The sequence below is a fragment of the Manacus candei genome, unplaced genomic scaffold, assembly GCF_025592945.1.
Source record: "Manacus candei isolate 608988 ecotype Guabito, Panama unplaced genomic scaffold, ASM2559294v1 h1tg000037l, whole genome shotgun sequence".
Classification (NCBI taxonomy): domain Eukaryota; kingdom Metazoa; phylum Chordata; class Aves; order Passeriformes; family Pipridae; genus Manacus; species Manacus candei.
This window is the reverse complement of record NW_026138085.1, coordinates 7,480,498-7,499,003: the sequence shown is the minus strand read 5'-3', so window position 1 is coordinate 7,499,003 and position 18,506 is coordinate 7,480,498. Positions and strand designations below refer to the sequence as shown.

Sequence of the window (18,506 nt, the reverse complement as noted above, 5' to 3'; positions counted from 1 at the left end):
ACCATTAATGGATGTTGTTTAGTGCCAGTTATGCACAACCCTATTCCTGTAAAGGGTGTGTCAATACATACAGACATGACTAGTCAAGACAGTCCACCTGTAGTACAAGACAAATGTGGCAAAAGCCAAGAGACTGAGTATTATTTCCAACAGCTCAGTGTGTGGTGCCCTCTCTTTGCCTCATCCAACAGCAGATTGCATCCATAAACATGCAGTTTCTAGATTATCTCTGTTTCCTTCTTGGAGAATCAAGTTCTCCAATTATGCAACTTGGAAGAATGACATGAAAATTAAGAAGAGAAAACAATGGCAGAAAAACTTACAAATGAAACAGTAAATGATACAGGGGAGAATGAAGACAAAGAACAAGGTAAGAAAAGAAGAATTTGTTTTTCTTAAGAGAAACAGCAGAATGAAGACATGATCTTAAACCTGCTCAAGACAAAGCATGACACAGCATCCAACTACTCCAACAGCAAACAAAAGTATTTATTGCATGTACTAGGATTTCAAGTCCTATTTTCACATGTCTAGTACGTGGACCTTGAAGACAAATGCTTCTCATACAACCACAATAATAAATTTTGCTACACCAGCTACAAGGTTGAAATAGTCAGTAGTGACACGTGTAGGCAGGTTAGACACAAAACTGCAAAAGTATTTGGCTCATCTGCTACAGAGATGAAAAATGACTAAAAAGCTACTGTATAAAAAAAAATGTTAAAAAAAATCCAAGCAACACAACTCAGTTGTGCCATAACTTCACATCAGTCAATGACTGGGCTGTAGATCACCTCTGAAGAGAAACCATTTCAGTTATTACATCACTGAGATGACCCACATATTTTATTTGTCACCTGTTGCACGTTTAAGTACTGTAAAGAATTGCTTTGTCTTTATTCTAAAACAAACTAATTTTTTTTAATATATTGATCCCAAGTCTCATCTGTTCCCATAATATTATTTTCATCCAGAAAAGCTACTCTTGGAAATATATACTTAATTACTGTTTGCTTAAAAAAAAAAAAAATCCCTCAGTGCCCAGGTTCCAGCTGCCCCCTGAACAGCCCCACTCCTGACTAACTCACTTGTACCTCAGAGCATCACACTTGAGGGAAGGATTCATTGACAGGGGATCTAAAACTGAAGTGTTAAAAGAAAAAACAAACTAAGAAATAGGTATTTCAACCTAATTCAAGGCAGTTGTGGAAAGCAGTGCACTGCTGCCTTGTACCTGTGCAAAATCAGAACCAGTTTTCTCTGTTGCCAGTTCCTCTCCTGTATAAGGGTCCTGGCTCTTTTTTGCTTTGAAAATGCACCTCTTAAGAGAGGATGGTGTAAAAGAAACTTATCTCTAAGAGGTTTTTCAGGTAACCAGGGCAATCAGTAGGATCTAATCATATTTCTGCTATAGATATCCCTTTAATATACATATTCATTAAAGACATAAATAGCAACAGGAATACCAGGACCGATATTTAAGTAAGGGACTAATGGGGTAGACGAGATCCATTCTGGCAGTTCAATGATATTTACAATGAAAAGAGTTTTCAACTGATCGGGATGTGCAGAGACAGAAATACAATAAAATGAGGCTTTATTTCCACAGCTTACCAAGTGCAAGTTAATTAACAGGTAGCCATGGCATCTAAAAGCCAGTTTGGGTACCAAAACTAGAAATCATACAGTTTTGTGTTACAGGCATTAAAACTTAAGTACTTCAAGGAAAGTAAAACTACTTTTTTCAAATCTAAATCCTACAAAATTGCTACAATGAATACACATTATTACTCAATTTGTATGCAAAACAGCACAGTTAAACAGTATTTTTTGAGAAATAAACATGACATAAGGAACAAATTCCATCTAAACCTGTATGTACATAAACATCCAAACAGTACACCCTGGGGCAAAGTGTTTTTACATTACTACATGTAAGTCTTAAGTTCTCATCTTTAGCCTCCAATGTCTTTTACTTCTCTATTAAAAGAAACAGAAATGAAAAAGCACCTTGTTCTGCCAAGAAGAGCCAAAGGAGAGAACCCACTGAACCAGTTCAGAACTATTTCCCATTTGTCTGTGGACACACTGAATTAAGGCCAACAAAGCACAGTAACTTCCAGTGTTCAAGTGTTAAATGAAGTCTGTTGTAAATGACTATGATCAAAACTCATCTTCACCACTAAGTCAGAACTGCAGCAATCTCCTATTGCCTATTTCTGCATTGCTCTTGTACTCAGTATCATCCTTAGTGTTCTGCAAAAGCCAAGACAAGCAACAACAGAGGCCATTTTTATTGCATGGATCAAAGTTCTAAGACCCTGAATGCTGGGAGTATAACAATATGCTGAAATAATGTAGAGCTAAGGATATATATTTCAGGTATCTAAACTGAGGGTTTAAATTGTAATATTCAATGTAATATACAGTTAGATCATAGCTCTTTGAACACTAAGTATTGCAGAACTCCTCAAAGTAATCTGTATCCAAACCACAGATTATCCAACAATTTTTAATGAAGGATCTACTTGGTGTGATGAAGCACAACAATGGAACACATTGCTTTAAGAGGCAGTTTCCTGAAAAAACCACTCCCACAAGCCAAACAATCAACCCCACATTTTACTCACCTCCTGAGCACTGTAACACCAGATTAAATAGATTAGAAAATGTATATTTCTCTTAGAGCTCTAAAAACATGGCAAAGGGATGAGGGACTCTCAGAAACAGCAAAACACTAAGATGTTGCCTCAGCACCAAGGAAAATTTGGTCAAAGATATGACAGTTCAAATTATGTGATGTGTGACAATCCACATCTAAACACACCAGTGGGAAGCTCACCTATGGAAAAACAGGTGTTTTTCAAGCAGGTGCTCTGGCCTGAAATCCAAGCTCTTGTTTCTGGCACTTTTCAGGACAAAGGAAAGACAAGAACAGGGCATGCACAGAACTTGAGTTTGAGAAGTATCCCAAGAAAGCTGGTGAGAAGTATCTAAGGCAGCAGGTGACTTGAATTACTCCTGATTGCTGTAACCTGGGTCTCTGCTGCAACCCCTGCCCAAGCAGAAACCTAATAATGGCCACCAATGTGCAAACAGCCTCAGAGCTGCATTAGCTCACAGTGCACCTCTCCATGGAGTTAGAAGCCCTTTGAAAGACTTCAGCTTCCAAGGAAGTGACTCCCAGAAGCCCCTGGAGTCAGGATGCTGATGCAGGCTCTGAAGAATTACCCAGTGTGGAGACAGAAGCTCTGAGTTGATAAGGCTGAAGATAACAGAGGTAGTCCTCATAGGGTGGGGAGGCAACACAAACCTTTCCATCAGAAAGGATTTACAAGTGCACTCACAGAATTTCCTTCAGTTTTTTGTAACCCAGAGTTCTATCAAGGACGTAAAAGTAAACTTCAGAAGATAAAATGCTTTGAGTTTAGGCTTTCCATTAACTACTGCAATTTTACTGGCATTTCTATAAAGCTGAAGGTCTGTTTAAACTGAGAGTATCTTTTAACGTCTACTGCACTTTAGAGTAGACACTTTGCTGAGAAATTTGTTGATATATTTTGAAGTGTTGCACAACTGCAAAACATTATTAGTGAGAGAAAATACCTTGAATATATACTTCAATATACACCTTGAATACACACCTCATCCACATACCAGTCAGATCCAAGACACACGGAAGAGAATGACACCAGTGACTAACGGATGAACTTCAAGCCAATTCAGTGCCAAAATTCATCAGTCCCACAAAAGAAAATAAAAATGAAAGCAGATTGAAAATTTCATCTCTGACCTGTCTCTCAACACTTTGAGCCAAGTCAATCAAGGAACCCTTAGAAAGCCAGGATAAGCCATGCTGCTGAAATCCAGAGAGGAACACTGTATTACATCCCAGTCCAACAAAGAACAGCTGTAGACTACAGATGATATTTCAGGAAAGAAGTCTGAGACACAATCCAGACACCCAATTTACCAGTAAGAGCTTCCTGGTTTGAGAAAGGGAAAAGTCACACTCCTTGTACTGGCTCAAAATCAGAAGCAGACTGGCAAGTGTTTGCAGTATTAATGTGCTTTATAACTATATTAGCAAAATACTACAAGCTAGGCCAGTTTTGTCAGCTATTTCCACTTCCCAAGAGGAAACTTGAAAATGAGAAAGCCTTTCAAAAAGCACTTGATAAGACACCACAAATAACACTTAAAGTTTTGGATGTTGATAGAGACACTGTTTTCATAGAGAAACTGAAAAGCTACAAAATCATAGAAAATGATAGGATGAAAGACATGTCACAAAGTCTTCTGATCCAACACTTCATGGAGCCATGAAGTTGCTGAGGGGCTGGATCTCCTCCCCTATGGAGACAGGCTGGGAAAGTTGGGGCTGTTCAGCTGGAGAGGAGAAGGTTGTGTAGAGACCTCAGAGCCCCTTCCAGTGTCTGAAGGGGCTACAGGGAAGCTGGAGAGGGACTGTTCATCAGGAACTGGAGTGACAGGACACAGGGAAATGGCTTCAAACTGACAGAGAGGTTTAGATGGGATACTGGGAAGAAATTCTTTACTGGGAGGGTGGTAGAGAACTGGCACAGGTTGCCCAGAGAAGCTGTGGCTGTCCCATCCCTGGAAGTGTCCAAGGCCAGGCTGGACAGGGCTTGAAGCAACCTGGGGTAGTGGAAGGTGTCCTTGCCCATGGCAGGGGGTTGGAATTGGATGAGCTTAAAGATCCCTTTAAGATCTCTTTCAACCCCAACCATTCTATGGTTCACTCTAACACCATCCTCTAAGTGAGGCTACCTTTGTCATTCAATAAAACCTCTGTCAGTCACAAGCAAAATACATGTAAATCACTCTGTTAACCCCCCCACACACACACACTCACATCACACCTATGCTTCTGGTGCCCTGGGGATAATGAAAACAAATGTCAAAGAAGTGCTATGGATGTCCCTTAAATGCCAGAATGTCACCCAGCTCCTTTAGGCTCCTGAGAAGCTACAAAAGAGAGCAGGTGGTGAGTTGTAGGAACACTTTGCAAACAGGATTCAAGAGTCATCAAGAAAGAATGCTGTAACTGAAAACTGCTTCTAGGACTTTAAGAATTGGAAGCTGCCTATAAAAGTTTATTTTCATCATACAGTTCATGTACACCTTGCTGCAGGAAATCCTTATCTTCCACAACCAAACCCCAATAAACATAATTTCAAACACCTGCCTACTAGGAATACACTGGACATCTTTTAGATATCTAAGACTTTTAGGTCACAAAACAACTTTTTGCTCTTTCTTTCTCCCTCAAGAGCTATTATGAGCACACAAAAGTCAGATGGGAACTTGCTTAAAGAAAAAGACAAGAAACTTGTCCATCACCTCTTTAGAATTAGAAGGAATATTTTAGTCAAATGATAAAGCAATAAAAAGTCCAAATCCTGACTGTTGCCAAAGCAACAGAATATAAATTTAATCCCCCTCCTCCCCTAATCTTTAGGAAGGAAAAAAAAAACATGCAGAAACAATTATCTTCTCTCCAGAAAAACAAACAAAACCAAAACTAAATCCTACATTTTAAGATTTACAAATGCTACGCTCATCAGGTATTTTCATACCACCTACTTCCTCCAGGTGCAGAGCAGGATTTGCACTAATTCCGAGCCAGCAGGTGGGATGAACATCTCCTGTCCCCTCAGCAAACAGTGTCAGGCAAATGCCAGATACAGGCAGGTTACAAGGACTTTTAAATCCCATAAAAACATGGAATGATTTGGGTTGGAAGGGACCTTAAAGATCATCTTGTTCCAACTTGAACACCTTCCAGCAGACCAGGTTGCTCCAAGCCCCGTCCAACCTGGCCTTGAACACTTCCAGGGATGGGGCAGCCACAGCTTCTCTGGGCAACCTGTGCCAGGGCCTCACCACCCTCACAGCCAAGAATTTCCTCCCAGTATCCCATCTAAACCCACTCTTTCAGTTTGAAGCCCTGTGTCCTGTCACTCCAGTTCCTGATGAAAGATCCCTCTCCAGCTTCCTTGTAGCCCCTTCAGATACTGGAAGGGGCTGTGAGGTCTCCACTCAACCTTCTCTTCTCTTCCTTTCTGCTGATTTTCAAAACTTCCTGTGCACCAGGATCACAAGACTGCCATTAGTACAGGCAGAGAAAATACCTCCTTAATTCAAATACATGTAGGAATAAAGTCCACTGAACACCAAGGTGCTTGTGTTATAAACTCCTACATGGACATCCTATTTATAGGGGGTAGGAGGAAAATCAGGCCTTTGATACAAATATCACTGACTTCATATCAAAGTCCACAAGAATGAAATGCAAAGTCAATGCATCATCTCAACAATGGAAAAGGAATTAAGGAGAAAAAAAACCAACAAAACCCATAAACAGACAAAAAACTTTAAAACCGGTAATATATGGGGATAATTTTGCTTTCCTTTCACTGTGAAGTTCAAGTAATTCAGAACGTGACCAAAAAAGACTAAAAAGAGTCCAGTGAACAGGTTTACAAAACAGTCATTAAAACTTGCTCTTCTTAGTACTGTATGGAAGTAGCACCTTCACTGCTCTGGAGGGGAAGGAGAAAGTAAAATCCAAATAGGAGTAGGAATTATTTTCTTCTGAGTATACAAACATTACTAGTATGTGCAGTGAACACATCAGCCACTTTTTCAAGCTACTGAATGAGTAAATTCTAATACAAATTTTCACTTTTACTTAATAAGAGCTGTCGATCTTAAAATATTGATCTCTTTGATATTAGGAAAGTTTGTAAGATTATTCCCAAGCATTTGAATGAGATGGATTTCAGGAACCACCTATCTTCCCTGCTGGAACTCCCAGTGCTGTCAGGTAAATGCATGCTGGAATTTAGCTGGTTTTCATTTAACCCTGGCCTTCTTTTTAGTTTTTGGTCCAGGGGAAAAACTTGTTACAAGACTTCCAGGACCTGCCACAGATACAGAAGGACGTTCCTGGAATATGTTCATGTTCTACAGGTCCAGGTGCTGAATCACAAAACAAAACTAAAGAGATATAATAAAAAGCTGACCTAAACAGTAATACCCTTTAGTCACCACTGATGTGGTAAGACTGAAATTTGGTCATTCATGTAACACCTTTGTTTTTCATAATGTTTCAATTTATTACAGGCAGCAAGTTCTTGGACCATAGAAACAGTCCTGTAGAAACAGAGCTCGTTTTCCACTGCATTTCCTGCTTGAGGCACCTGAACAGAGACTCCTGTTATCTACCAATATTTACTTGTCACCAGCCAAACACTACAGACCTTATGTCTCAAAACTCAGTTCTTCTTGTCCAGTCCCCCTGCAGAGCTTGGCCTTTAGAGTTTATGTTTCACCTCCTGAATTCCCATGTAACAAGCACCTCTGTTACACGGGAAGATCATATGAATGGAGAGGAAGGAATAAGTGGTTCCACTGCAAAGAGAATCTGGGAGGAATAGCCCAAGCCTTTCCTCATGGCTTTTACACAGTTCCCACTGCAAAGGTTTGTCCCGGGGCTGTGTTTGGCACCAGGGAGAATGGAGATGCTTTCACCAAGGCACAAGAGCAGCAGCCACCCTGCAAACTGACTTTTGCTGCAAAGAGTTGCAGATCTACTACATGACAGAAGGACCCTCAGTGCACAAGAACCTCAGAAAAACAAGAGGATGTTTGTGGTCAACGTGTGTTTAGGAAGGTCCAATCCCTCTCAGGAGTAAGGGAGAAGCTGGTATTTCCCTTCACCCCTGGAAGCACAGAACCAAGTGCCTCACCCTCCTGACCAAGGCAACAATGTCATTTTGCTGCTACAACTTCAAACCTACAAAAGAATCAATGTTACCCAGGATTACAACTTAATTTTCATCACCTTCTGCCCCGCCTTGACACACTATTTCACGCTCCAAGTGAGTGCAGTTAGCAGACCAGATTTTAGTACTTGGCTTCAAAAGACAAATTGGTAGCTTAGCATTTTATACCTCAACAACTGACAAATTTAAAACTTAATTCCATGGTATTATCCAAAACCCGGGTTTCAGAAAAGGCCTTGTGTGACAAGACCCAACCATATAGCGAGGCCCAGGCCAAAACTGCTGGTCTCAAACACTTTCCTTCCAGGAAGTAATGACAATTTTGATATTATAGGAAGTTATTAAACATGTAAAAGGAGTGTAAAAATACATATGCCCACACATGCAGCTTAAATTTGGGGGAGAAAAGCACTGCATGTTTTGCATACCGATTATTTTAAATTTATTTTAAATAATAATTTAAATAATAATCTTTCACTCTTCTCTCATGTATTTGCATAGTCCTTATAAGTCTACAAAACAAACTCTAAGATGAAGAGGTATTTTCACCTGTAAACAGCAGTTAAATTGTTTATAAGATACAACGATTTCTAGTCTCCCAAGAATCCCTTGCTATAGGAAGGCAATGAAAAGAAGCAAACCCTAAAGCTCAGTCTGATAAGGCTGTCTGATAAGTTATTTGGTGATACATAACAATCCTCCCCATCCAAAAGGATATTTAAGAACCAATAAACGTCAACTCATTCCTTGCATACAAGGAGCAATTAGTACTAATTAATAACTGCACTGATAACTGCAACAGCCTGGCTTGAAAACCATTATTCTGAAAAAAGTAAGTACTGAAAAATAAGGTTACCTAGGCAATGTAAGCCAGAACGAACAGGGAAAAGAGATCTCTGGGTCTGTTTCGTACATCTGTAGCTCGGGTCCTTTTCCCAGGCACACAGGGATGATGCTGCAGGCGCCGTGGAAACCCAGCCAAGCCCAAAGGCTGTGCCCATGTGCTCGCGCCTCTCCCATCTTCCCATTCCCATTCCCCGGGCCCTTCCCACCCTCGGCTGGAAGGGTCGAGGAGGAGGAGGAGGATGCCCGGGAACTGATGCTCCGCTCCTCGGGGAATAGCAGCCACTCGGTCCCAGGTGGACCGGGGCCAAGGAGGGAATGGGATGGGAGGGGAAGGGAGTGCAGTGCAGGGGGGGCTGCAGCCGCCGTGCCCCTCCGCCCCTGCCCGGGCAGCGCCCCCGAGGGTCCCGGGGGCCGCCCCCCATCCCGCCCCGGGGGGCTCCGGGCGGGCTCCCGGCCCCGGCGCTGGGTGGGGGGCTCAGCCGGCTCCCCCCCGAGCTCTCACCTTTTCGAGAGGTCCATGAGGACCCCGGAAAAAAGCTTCTCTCCCAGCCGGAACGAGACCACCAGGGCGTCCTCGATGATGTGGTCCAGGGTGACCCGCACCTCGGAGCCGGGCAGCAGCGCCGGCGCCTCCGCCTCCCCCGCGCCCGGGGTCGCGGGCACCGGCGGATCGGGCTCCACGGCGGCGGCAGCATCCGGCTCCTCCTCCTCCGGCCGGGACGGCTCCTCCCCGGGCCCCGCGGAGCCCCCGGCAGCCGGCGGGCAGGGCTGCGGCGGCTCCCGGGCGGGCTCGGGCGGCGGGCAGGGCTGCGGCGGCTCCGAGCACCCCGGGCTGGGCGCCGCGCGGGGCTCGGACCGCGGCGATTCCACTGCGGGGCTGCGGGGCGACGGCGGCGGCTCCTCCGTCCTCCCCGCGTCCGGCTCCCGCGTCCCGCCGGGGCTCCGGGCGCGCTGCACCGGCGGCGGCTCCTCGGCCTTGCCGCCGTCGGCCTCCTCGCCATCCGGCACCGCCGACTCCACGGCCTCGCTGACGGCAGGCGGAGGGTCCGCACCGGCCTCGCTGCCCGGGATCGGCTCCATCTCGGGCTCAGCCTCGCCGGCACCGCCGTCCCCCGGCACCGCCGCAGTCGCCGCCGCCTCCGCAGCCATGGCCGCCATTTTCTCCGCCGCCTCCCTCCAGCCGCGGGAGCGACGGCCACGGCCCGCGGGGAGGGAGGGCCCGCCCCCCGCGCCCGCAGGCGGCGTCCGATTGGCGCGCGCGCCGCAACGCTGCTCTTCTACTGGACGGCGCAGCGGTCCGTCAAACCCCGCGGGAACTTCCCGTTGGCCAGCGGGGGCTTCATTCAGCGCCGAGTCGGGAAGGGGAAGAGGGGGCGCGGCTTATCCCTTTATAGGCCTCCGCGGAGTGAGGGGGCGGGGCTTGCGGGGCTGCTGCGACATCTCATTGGCGGAGGGAGGCGCCGCTCCCGAGGGAGGGCGGTGATTGGCGGCGCCAGGTGTCTGTCGCGGGGCGGGAACTGGGGAGCGCGCGGGGGAAGATGGCGAGGGCGGGTGGCCATGAGGGGTGGAGCGCGCCCGTCAGGGGCATCGGAGCGCCCTTTACGGGCATCACTTCGCTCCTCAGGGGGGTGAACTTGCCTCTCGGGGTGTCCAGTTCGCCGCTTAAAGGGGTTAGCTCGCCCCTCAGGGGGATCCAGTCTGGTGCCTTTCGAGGGATAATAAATCAGCACTTTAAGGTGCTGCATGACTTAGGAACATCGGGTAAAGTGGAAAACGCAGTCTTGAAAAGGGGAGGAAAGGAGTTAGTGTTTTCCCTTAAGGTCTTGGAATGGTTGGATGGGAAAGGACCTTAAAGCCCACTTCGTTCCAACCCCCTGCCATGGGCAGAGACACCTTCCACTATCCCAGGTTGCTCCAAGCCCCGTCCAACCTGGCCTTGGACGCTTCCGGGGGGGAGCAGCCACAGCCGCTCTCTGATTCTGTTTCAAAAGATTGCAAACAGTCGCACTCAGAAGTTCGCAGAAACAAAGTTGCCAGACACCTTTGAGGCAGGGGAGGCCGGAGGGGTCACGGTCCTTGCTACAAACCACAAAGGTTTTATCTCTTGTGGATATTCTGTACCTTTGGCGTTTAACTGCAGACAGCTGGGGCTGCTGAGCCCGCCAGACAACAGGGGCAATAAATCCTGAACCTACAAGAAATTACCAACTAACACAAAGAAACTACTCAGCCCTTGAGCTGATTGGACTTTCAGATCCAACAGCTCAGCCCAGCAGGCTCTTTGTTATGTTAAGCTCAGATTTATGTAAAGGATGGGCATAAAATGGAAGATTTGCTCTTGCAAGTCCTACTGGATTCCACCTTTTCAGCAGGTGTTGCTTGCCGCAGACACGGGCCATTAAAATGCAAACTGATGTCTTTTTACACTTACTGGAGTCCCCAGCAACCTCCATGCTCCACATACGAAACAAATGTGGGTGTATGGCTTGTTCAAACTGCTCTATTGCAGTAACAGAGGAGATTATGTGCTCGACCCTACTGTGGGGTCTTAAAATACAACACGAGCAGCTCATTTGAATGTTGGAAGGTACTATATGTGCTTTTCAAAAGAGGTGAATAAGGGCATTTATGTACCAGTCTAATGGCCCACAGAAATATGATACCATAGGCAACCCTTAAATCCAAGCATGCTAACAGCAGTCATGTGGATGCAGGATGAAACTTGTAAATTTAACAAAAAAAGCCCTCACTATATAATTTTTTTTCCCATCCCAAATTCCTTTGACCACCATTTGATTTCTATTTATTTTAAATCTAACCTGTAATCTCCTTAGGATGGGATTTGTCTTACAATGGCTGGTCTGCATAGTGATTGGCATAGCTGGAGTCTTGTTTCTATCCTGGAACCTTTAGAAACTGCCAAAACACAATGAATTAAATTAATGAAACAGATTGCACTAACACACTCCCTGTAAATTAAAACAAATCTGTGTTCAGCAAGTGGCAGGAAGGACAGAAGTGGAAAGAAGAAACTATAAATTAGAGAGAGGAACTGAGACAATTGGAGGGAATAAAACAAAATGAATGCAGGAAAAATGTAAAGCTCTACAAAGATGTGTTACAGCAAATTGGCAGGATGGGAAGCTGAGGAAGGTGTAATTTTGGGTGGGGAGAGTGAAGGGATGTGATGTGGTTACAGGCATGAGGCCTGTAAGCAGCAGGTCTGAGTGGATCTCTCTGCACGGGGAAAGAATGGTTTGTGTGGGCAAGATGGGATGTGATGAGGATCTGGGACACAGAAATCTTTAAACTTGACAGTTTAAAGACCTGTGTGCTCAGTATTAGTGATATTGATTTGTTCTGTCTTGAAACTCAGATCTGGAGGTCTGTGAACAGTCACAGCATGTCTGTTAATTAAGTGCAATGGGTGGGGTGGGTGTAGTTTTAAGATGCTGCATAGATTCAGATGCCCATCATTCTCTGAGCATCACATTCCCTGGACATGCACTGCCAGGAAAGAGCCAACACAAAATGCAAGGTTTTAAGGAACAATATTCATAAATGAAGAATAATCAGGGTTACAGTGAAGCCAAAATGCGGCTTCCCTCAGCTTCCTTGGAGCTGATTTAGTTGCCACAGCAGTAAAGCTGTGTTAGTCTCCAGAAGGAGCTGCACCCTGGAATTTGTGGTGTTACTGGTATCCAAGGTAGCTGGGTATGTATAAATTCCTTATGCCTGCTCTTGCTGCAGCTGATCTCAGTGTGAGCACACAACAGCTCTAAAGGTGTGTGTGGATGTATAGGGAGACTTTATAGCAGGTAGGACAGGAGATACCTCTCCTAATATCTAGGCTGGGGTGTAAGAATTTTAGAGAGGAGGTTTTCAAACAAGAGCCTTGCTGAGACTTTGGGACTGCACACATTCAAGAGGTTGTGGTTTATGTAAGTGCAGTAGCTGCAGCCTTTGCTGGCTCTTTGCAAACACAGAAACACTGTGCCACAGGAAGCATCGTGCTTTGCTCCCCTGCTCAGTCTGAATTACAGTGACAATGGCTTCCTGTGGCTGTGACAGTGACAGCAATTTCCTGTGACCCTGGGGAAGGCCTGAGGCTCTCACAAAAAGCTCCACCGAATTTAGTGTTCACAGTTTTATGCAGTGTTAATAAATCCATTATTCAGCGTTTGCAAGGCACGATCTGCTGTTGTGAAATTTTCAAGGCTTTCCTACTTAAAAACAAGGAAAGCAATGTGTGTAAGCAATGCAGAGGAATCCAGGCAAATAAATTGAAAGCAAAGACTGGGTCTTGATTGTATGTAGCAAACTTGCTGCTTCTATAGCATGCTCTTAAAAGAATTGTTAAGTATAATTAAGCAGGTTTGAAACTTTGTTAGTGACTTATTACAGAAAATTGATATGGGGTGAAAAAAAAATCAGTCATTCCTGTAATGTTTGATAACTGAATTCTGTAGACATAAAGCTCACTCTGTTGGGCTTATGAATGACTGTTAAAGGATTTGTGAAATCTCACATGACCCAGAAGTCTACTCTGCAATTTGAAAAGTTAATTATGTGCTAAATTTCTTGCCAACAAGACATGAAGTCAAAGACTGGGGCTTTACCCTACGTCCATATGGAGAGTTGATTTAAATGCATTTCCATAGCTGGGGTGCTGTAAGTGAGCCTTTGGGGTGAAGTGCTGGCATTGGCTCATTGCTGACATGTTTCAGACTCTATAATTTTAAATGTGAATCTGAAGCTACTTCCTGTCTTACCTTATAGTCTGACTGGTTTCTGCTTTCTTCTGCAGTCTGAGCAGCCTCAGGTACTGATGGTATCCAATTGCATCTCCATGGATTTTTCCATTGAATAAAACGACTTTGAAGGTGCAAAATTCCTAACACAGCTACTGTTTCATATTTTGAAACAGTATCACCTTATATCTAGTTTTCCACACATACAATGTAACTGTCTTTTACTGAAATAATGAAATATCTTTCATTTAAAAACTTAATTTGGAAAGTTATTTCTTAACTGATTCAAGTCAAGAAATATCCTGGTTACTGCAGCATCTTTATAAGAAGTAACTTCTGTAGTGTTTCAAAAGTTGAAAGGATAAAAAATATGCCTAAGGCAGGACTGGAATTTGGAGTAAAAGAGCCTTTTGGGGTTTCTGAGTATTTTCCAACTTTGTTTGGTTTTTTCCTGACCTGTTTCCTCATCCCATTATTTCTAGGTGCATGCTGGTTAATATCGCCAATGACTGAAGGAGAAGAAACTTGTACTCCAGCCTTTCTTTTATCTGTAAACTTGTTCCTAAGTGTTTTCTGCAGTATTTTCTATGTACTTGTGTAGGAATTACATGATGGAAATACTTTTTTGGGCAGTGCATTGTCCGAGTTGGAGTTTTTGTGGTTTGGGGTTTTTTTGTTGTTGTCGTCATTTATTTTATTTTTTTGTTTTTCTTCTGATTAAACTTCTTTCAAAATGTAGATTTCAAGTTGCATGGGGGTCTCTGTGTGTTTGTATAGAGCACAAAACAATTGGGTAAAACACCCACCACCACCACCTCAAAACAACTGGGTCCAACCCTGGCTGTAACTTTTACCTGCCACCCCAATATAAATAACTCTGCAGCTTTTCCTGCAGTACCACGAGGACTATTTGTATCCCACTGAAGTGTGTTGCATTTATTCCCAGCCCATATTATAACTGCTGTGTTGTTCCTGTCCTGATCCCTGCCTGCCTGCTGTGAAAGTACTCATCTCAAATTCCTGGCTATTTTGTTAAGAATTACTTGTTTTGGCATTATCACTGAAACTAAAATAAATTGGGGACCTAACTCAACTGTAGGTAAGGCAGCATGGTGATTAATTTACAATTTCTCACAGAACTCCTCTGAGCAAATTACAGAAGTCTCTCTAGCCATAAATAATATGTCAAAGCAATTTTTTGTTCTTTGTAGTGTTTCTGGGGTTATTCTACATCTGCAGACAAGCTCTGTTCACATCAGAGAACGTACAACTGTGGAGCTGTGGCTTTTCCTTACCTGTGGTCCCTGCAGATAAATCTTATGTCAAATAGGAAAAACAGGGACTGTAAAATACTGACCTTAGTTACTTACAGAAGTGGGAATCCTACATAGTCTGTTCTCATTTAGGTTTTGTGCTGACAGAGCCCAAGGAGATGGGACAATAGAGGAAACAGAATTGACTGGTAATCATTTGGATCCATTGTACTTCCCGAGCTGAAGCAGCTGCCAGCGTGTCTGTGACACTGTGTCCTTCTCCTTGTCACTTATTTGTAGCCTCAGCTCTGCTGGCTGTGAAAAATGAACAATAACTTTTCACTCACAGAAGTCTAATGTGTTTTAATTATAGTGAATGTTTAAAAACAACTTGAGGATGAAGTGTTGTGTGAGTGCTAAATGTCATCCTTGACAATGACACAGCAACCAGATCATTAGTATTTCAGATGCATCTAGTTATTCCATAAATTACAAATTAATTTATCTCCTTCAACGAAGAGTTACTGATACATTCATCTTTCTTGCTAATTGTTTTACTTAACCAGTTGGATGTATTTCAGTAAAGTGTCTGGTGGAGACAAATGTGTTTCCCATCTAGACATTGTCTTACATGCAACAATTATATATGGATTGGCTGCAAATCAGAGCTAGGCACTGCAGTGTGGTCACCAAAATAGAACAAATATTGGGATTTTCTGGGTAGATTTCCAAAGGCTGTGCCTCCTGAAGCCAACTTGCCTTCCTGCTTTACCTGAATAAGACCAAGTAACTCTTGTCTCACATCCTTGCAGGAATTTCCACATGTCATTCATAGCTGGTATGTTTTGTAACTGGATCTTCCTTTGAGTTCACTCTCTCCAGTGTTTTGAAAGTCATAAAATAGAGACACTTTGGAGCCTGGGATCCCACACTAATGTGATTCCTTCTGCCTCTCTCGTGATAGTTTTGAAATGTTCAAAAGGGAGGGGTGGGGCATAAATGACAATGCATTCAAGTTTTTCAAGCCTTTCCCCGTGCTTGAAAAAGCCAAACAAAGGTATTGAAAGCTTACCCTTGCCATGCAGTTGAATTCTCAGTTAAAAAACAAACAAAACAAACCTAACCAAACCCAAAAATAAATCCCAGCTTGCCCTGAGCTCTGCAACTCTCCTGTGAGCAGTGGGAGGAAAGCCACACTGAGCTGGTAACTTCCCCCACCATATAATCACATCAATATAAAGATATTTGGGGTAATAATAATTTCTGATGTAATTCCACTGACTTTTTAATCCAATTACACTGAGGATTAATTTGTCCCTCCTGATGGCTGCAAACACACACACACAAAGGCACTAACAACAGTTGGAGAGGTCATGGCCCATTTGTGTATGTTAATGTCTCTGTGCCCGAGCACATTTCATCTCTTTATCAGATGCTCTGTTCTCTGACAAAATTAGAATAAAAACTTGCAGTTAGCAATTTTCAATGCCAGACTTTTTTTTTCCTTCCCTGACATTTTTTTTTGGTAACATTTTGCTGGATGATTGGTTCCCATTCCTGCTTTGTCTATCTGTTTCATTTTTCTTTCTGTCTTTCCACAGGGTTCCCTTTTATCCACCCTCTTACTTCCTCAGGCCACATCTGACGTGCTCAGTTTACCAACTCAAGAGCTGCTGTCATCACAGACAAGTATTTTCAGCTCTTCTGATTTTGAAAGTAAATCTTGGACTGTGTCTGTCCCTGTCTGCTTTGTGTATTTTTCCATTCTTGATAAAAATAACGAATGAACCCTCATGTGTAATAAAAATGGAAAGTTATTATTCATTTTAAAATATCTCAGGTGTCGAGGAGGAATATATAAGGAAATAAACTACAGAGCTTGCCCTCAATCAGCCTTTTTTTTTGGCGGGGCAGAGGGGGGGGAGAGGGAAGAGTGGTTGTGTCCTTATGTCCCTACTTTAAAAGACAGTACAAATTTTTAGCTCTTTAAGGTCCTTCCACCACACCTCTTACAGATTTTTGTTCTTCTCAGTGTCTCTTGTTGTGATTTCTTGTGGACTTTCAGTTGTGGAACCTGCTGTCCCAAGTGTATTTCAAAACAAGGAAAAGTGTATCCCTGTGTTCTATGCATATCTGTCAGGCATGTTTTCTTACCCTTACCTAATCTAATTCCAGGTAGGATCAATTTATGGAGTCATCAGGCTTATATTCCTGTCAGAGCTCATCAGCAATACCCAGCATGGTCCTTTGCAATACAATTCATTTGACAGAGTTAGATCACTTCTTAATTACTCTTACCATATAATCTTGTAACTTCTGGCTCTGGGGAAACACTGTTTGGAATGGGTTTGCACATTAAGAGAAATAATCCATCATGTTAAGAACTTGCTCTTGTACCTTTCAAGTATGTGCTTGATTGGCAATGGTTGGGAAATTGCATGGTCTTCATTCAGAGACTCTTTAACTCAAGACTTACAGCCATGTAAAAAACATTCCACCATCTCCAGAACAAAACAGGCTGTGGCCCTGATACTGTAATCAATAAACTCCTCTGTTTGTTTTGCAAGGGTTGGTCATCAGCAGCTGGTTCACTAAACCATATTAGAGATGGTTGACATGAGACATTTGATGAGGACACGTGGGGATCTGAGGGAAAAGATGGTAAATGTTGCTTGTCCGAAAGTTTTGGGGAGTGTAGAGTTGGAGTGATGCAGTCAGTGCTAAGAAATCCATTTCCTTGGTCCTGTCATAGACAAGTCCATAGAGTGACAAGTGCCAAGGTACAATAACAGCTCTGTCACAGTGTCACTCAGCCTGTGACTTCTGCATATCTGTTTGTTAGCGACTCTAAAAGCAGAAGACTAATGTAATTAAACTAATCTTGATAATTTGAAAAACACTGTGCCTTTTAACTGCATTCCCTGGGATCAGAGTGGCTGGATCTTGCCTTTTTGCTCCTGTGTTTTTTGTTTGTCACAATCATTGTCTGTGACCCACCTGCCAGTTGAAGTCCATGCAAGTTTTGCCACAGCACAATGTGGAGCACTGGATGCTTGTTTATATTCAGAGCATTGTTTTGTTACCAGGAAGCCATGAAGAGCTTTAACAGGTGATTTTGAGACATGGAGCAGGGGTTTAGAGCATTTCAATGCAATTTGAACTGTTGTGTTACAGAGGTGGACTGTTCAAAGCCCTAAGCAGGAAGGCAGTGCTGTCTCACAGAATGTTTTTACCCACGTCACAACTGCACGGCCCGTGGAGTCTGGCTGAACCCAGGACTTTGTGAATGTGCCTCTGTCAGAAAGCTGGAATGGGGTGGTTCAGATTTTTGCAATTCTTCCATTTGTCAAGTGACTTCTGAAGCTGCAAAAGCCCAGTTTTTATATTCCTGAGGTTAGCAGGAATGCTCGCAGATTTGTCACATACCAGGGTCCTGACTTTTTCTATCTGGTTAGTATCAACAGTTATATCAGTTTTGGGTGCCACAAAATAAGAAAGATCTAAAGCTCTTAGAGAGTGTCCAAAGGAGTGATGTGGGGATAGTGAAGGGTCTGGAGGGGAAGTTGTAGGAGGAGTAGCTGAGGGCACTTGGCTTGTTGATTTGGAGAAGAGGAGACTGAGGTCAGACCTCACGGGGATCTGCAGCTTCCTCACGAGGGGCAGTGGAGGGGCAGCTCCGATCTCTGCTCTGTGTGACCAGTGACAGGACCCCAGGGAATGGCTGAAGCTGTGTCAGGGCAGGGTTAGGTTGGATATTAGGAAAAAGTTCTTCCCCCAGAGGGTGGTTGGGCACTGAACAGGCTCCCCAGGGCAGTGGTCACAGCCCAAGGCTGACAGAGCTCAAG

General features: G+C 43.8%; 2 protein-coding genes across 6 annotated transcripts in view; one reads left to right on the top strand and one right to left on the bottom strand.

Moving 5' to 3' along the window:
• The window catches only part of LOC127473848 (sulfate transporter-like), a 335,874-nt gene extending 329,982 nt beyond the window's left edge, over positions 1-5,892 (top strand). The window contains exon 4 of the transcript XR_007905610.1: positions 5,818-5,892. The gene's annotated coding sequence lies outside the window, so the exon portion shown is untranslated. The remainder of the gene's footprint in view (positions 1-5,817) is intronic.
• Positions 1-10,014, bottom strand: part of PWWP2A (PWWP domain containing 2A) — a 56,420-nt gene extending 46,406 nt beyond the window's left edge. For 3 of the 5 annotated variants that reach the window (XR_007905608.1, XR_007905607.1, XR_007905609.1), the window contains exon 1: positions 9,160-10,011. Coding sequence is in view for 2 of the 5 variants with exons in the window: in XM_051793964.1 (XP_051649924.1) it covers positions 9,160-9,815 (656 nt within the window). In the remaining 3 variants the exon portion in view is untranslated. Of the gene's footprint in view, positions 1-9,159 lie in introns of all 5 variants that reach the window. The other 2 variants (XM_051793964.1, XM_051793966.1) reach the window with 2 other exon arrangements.
• Between the last annotated feature and the right edge of the window lie 8,492 nt (positions 10,015-18,506).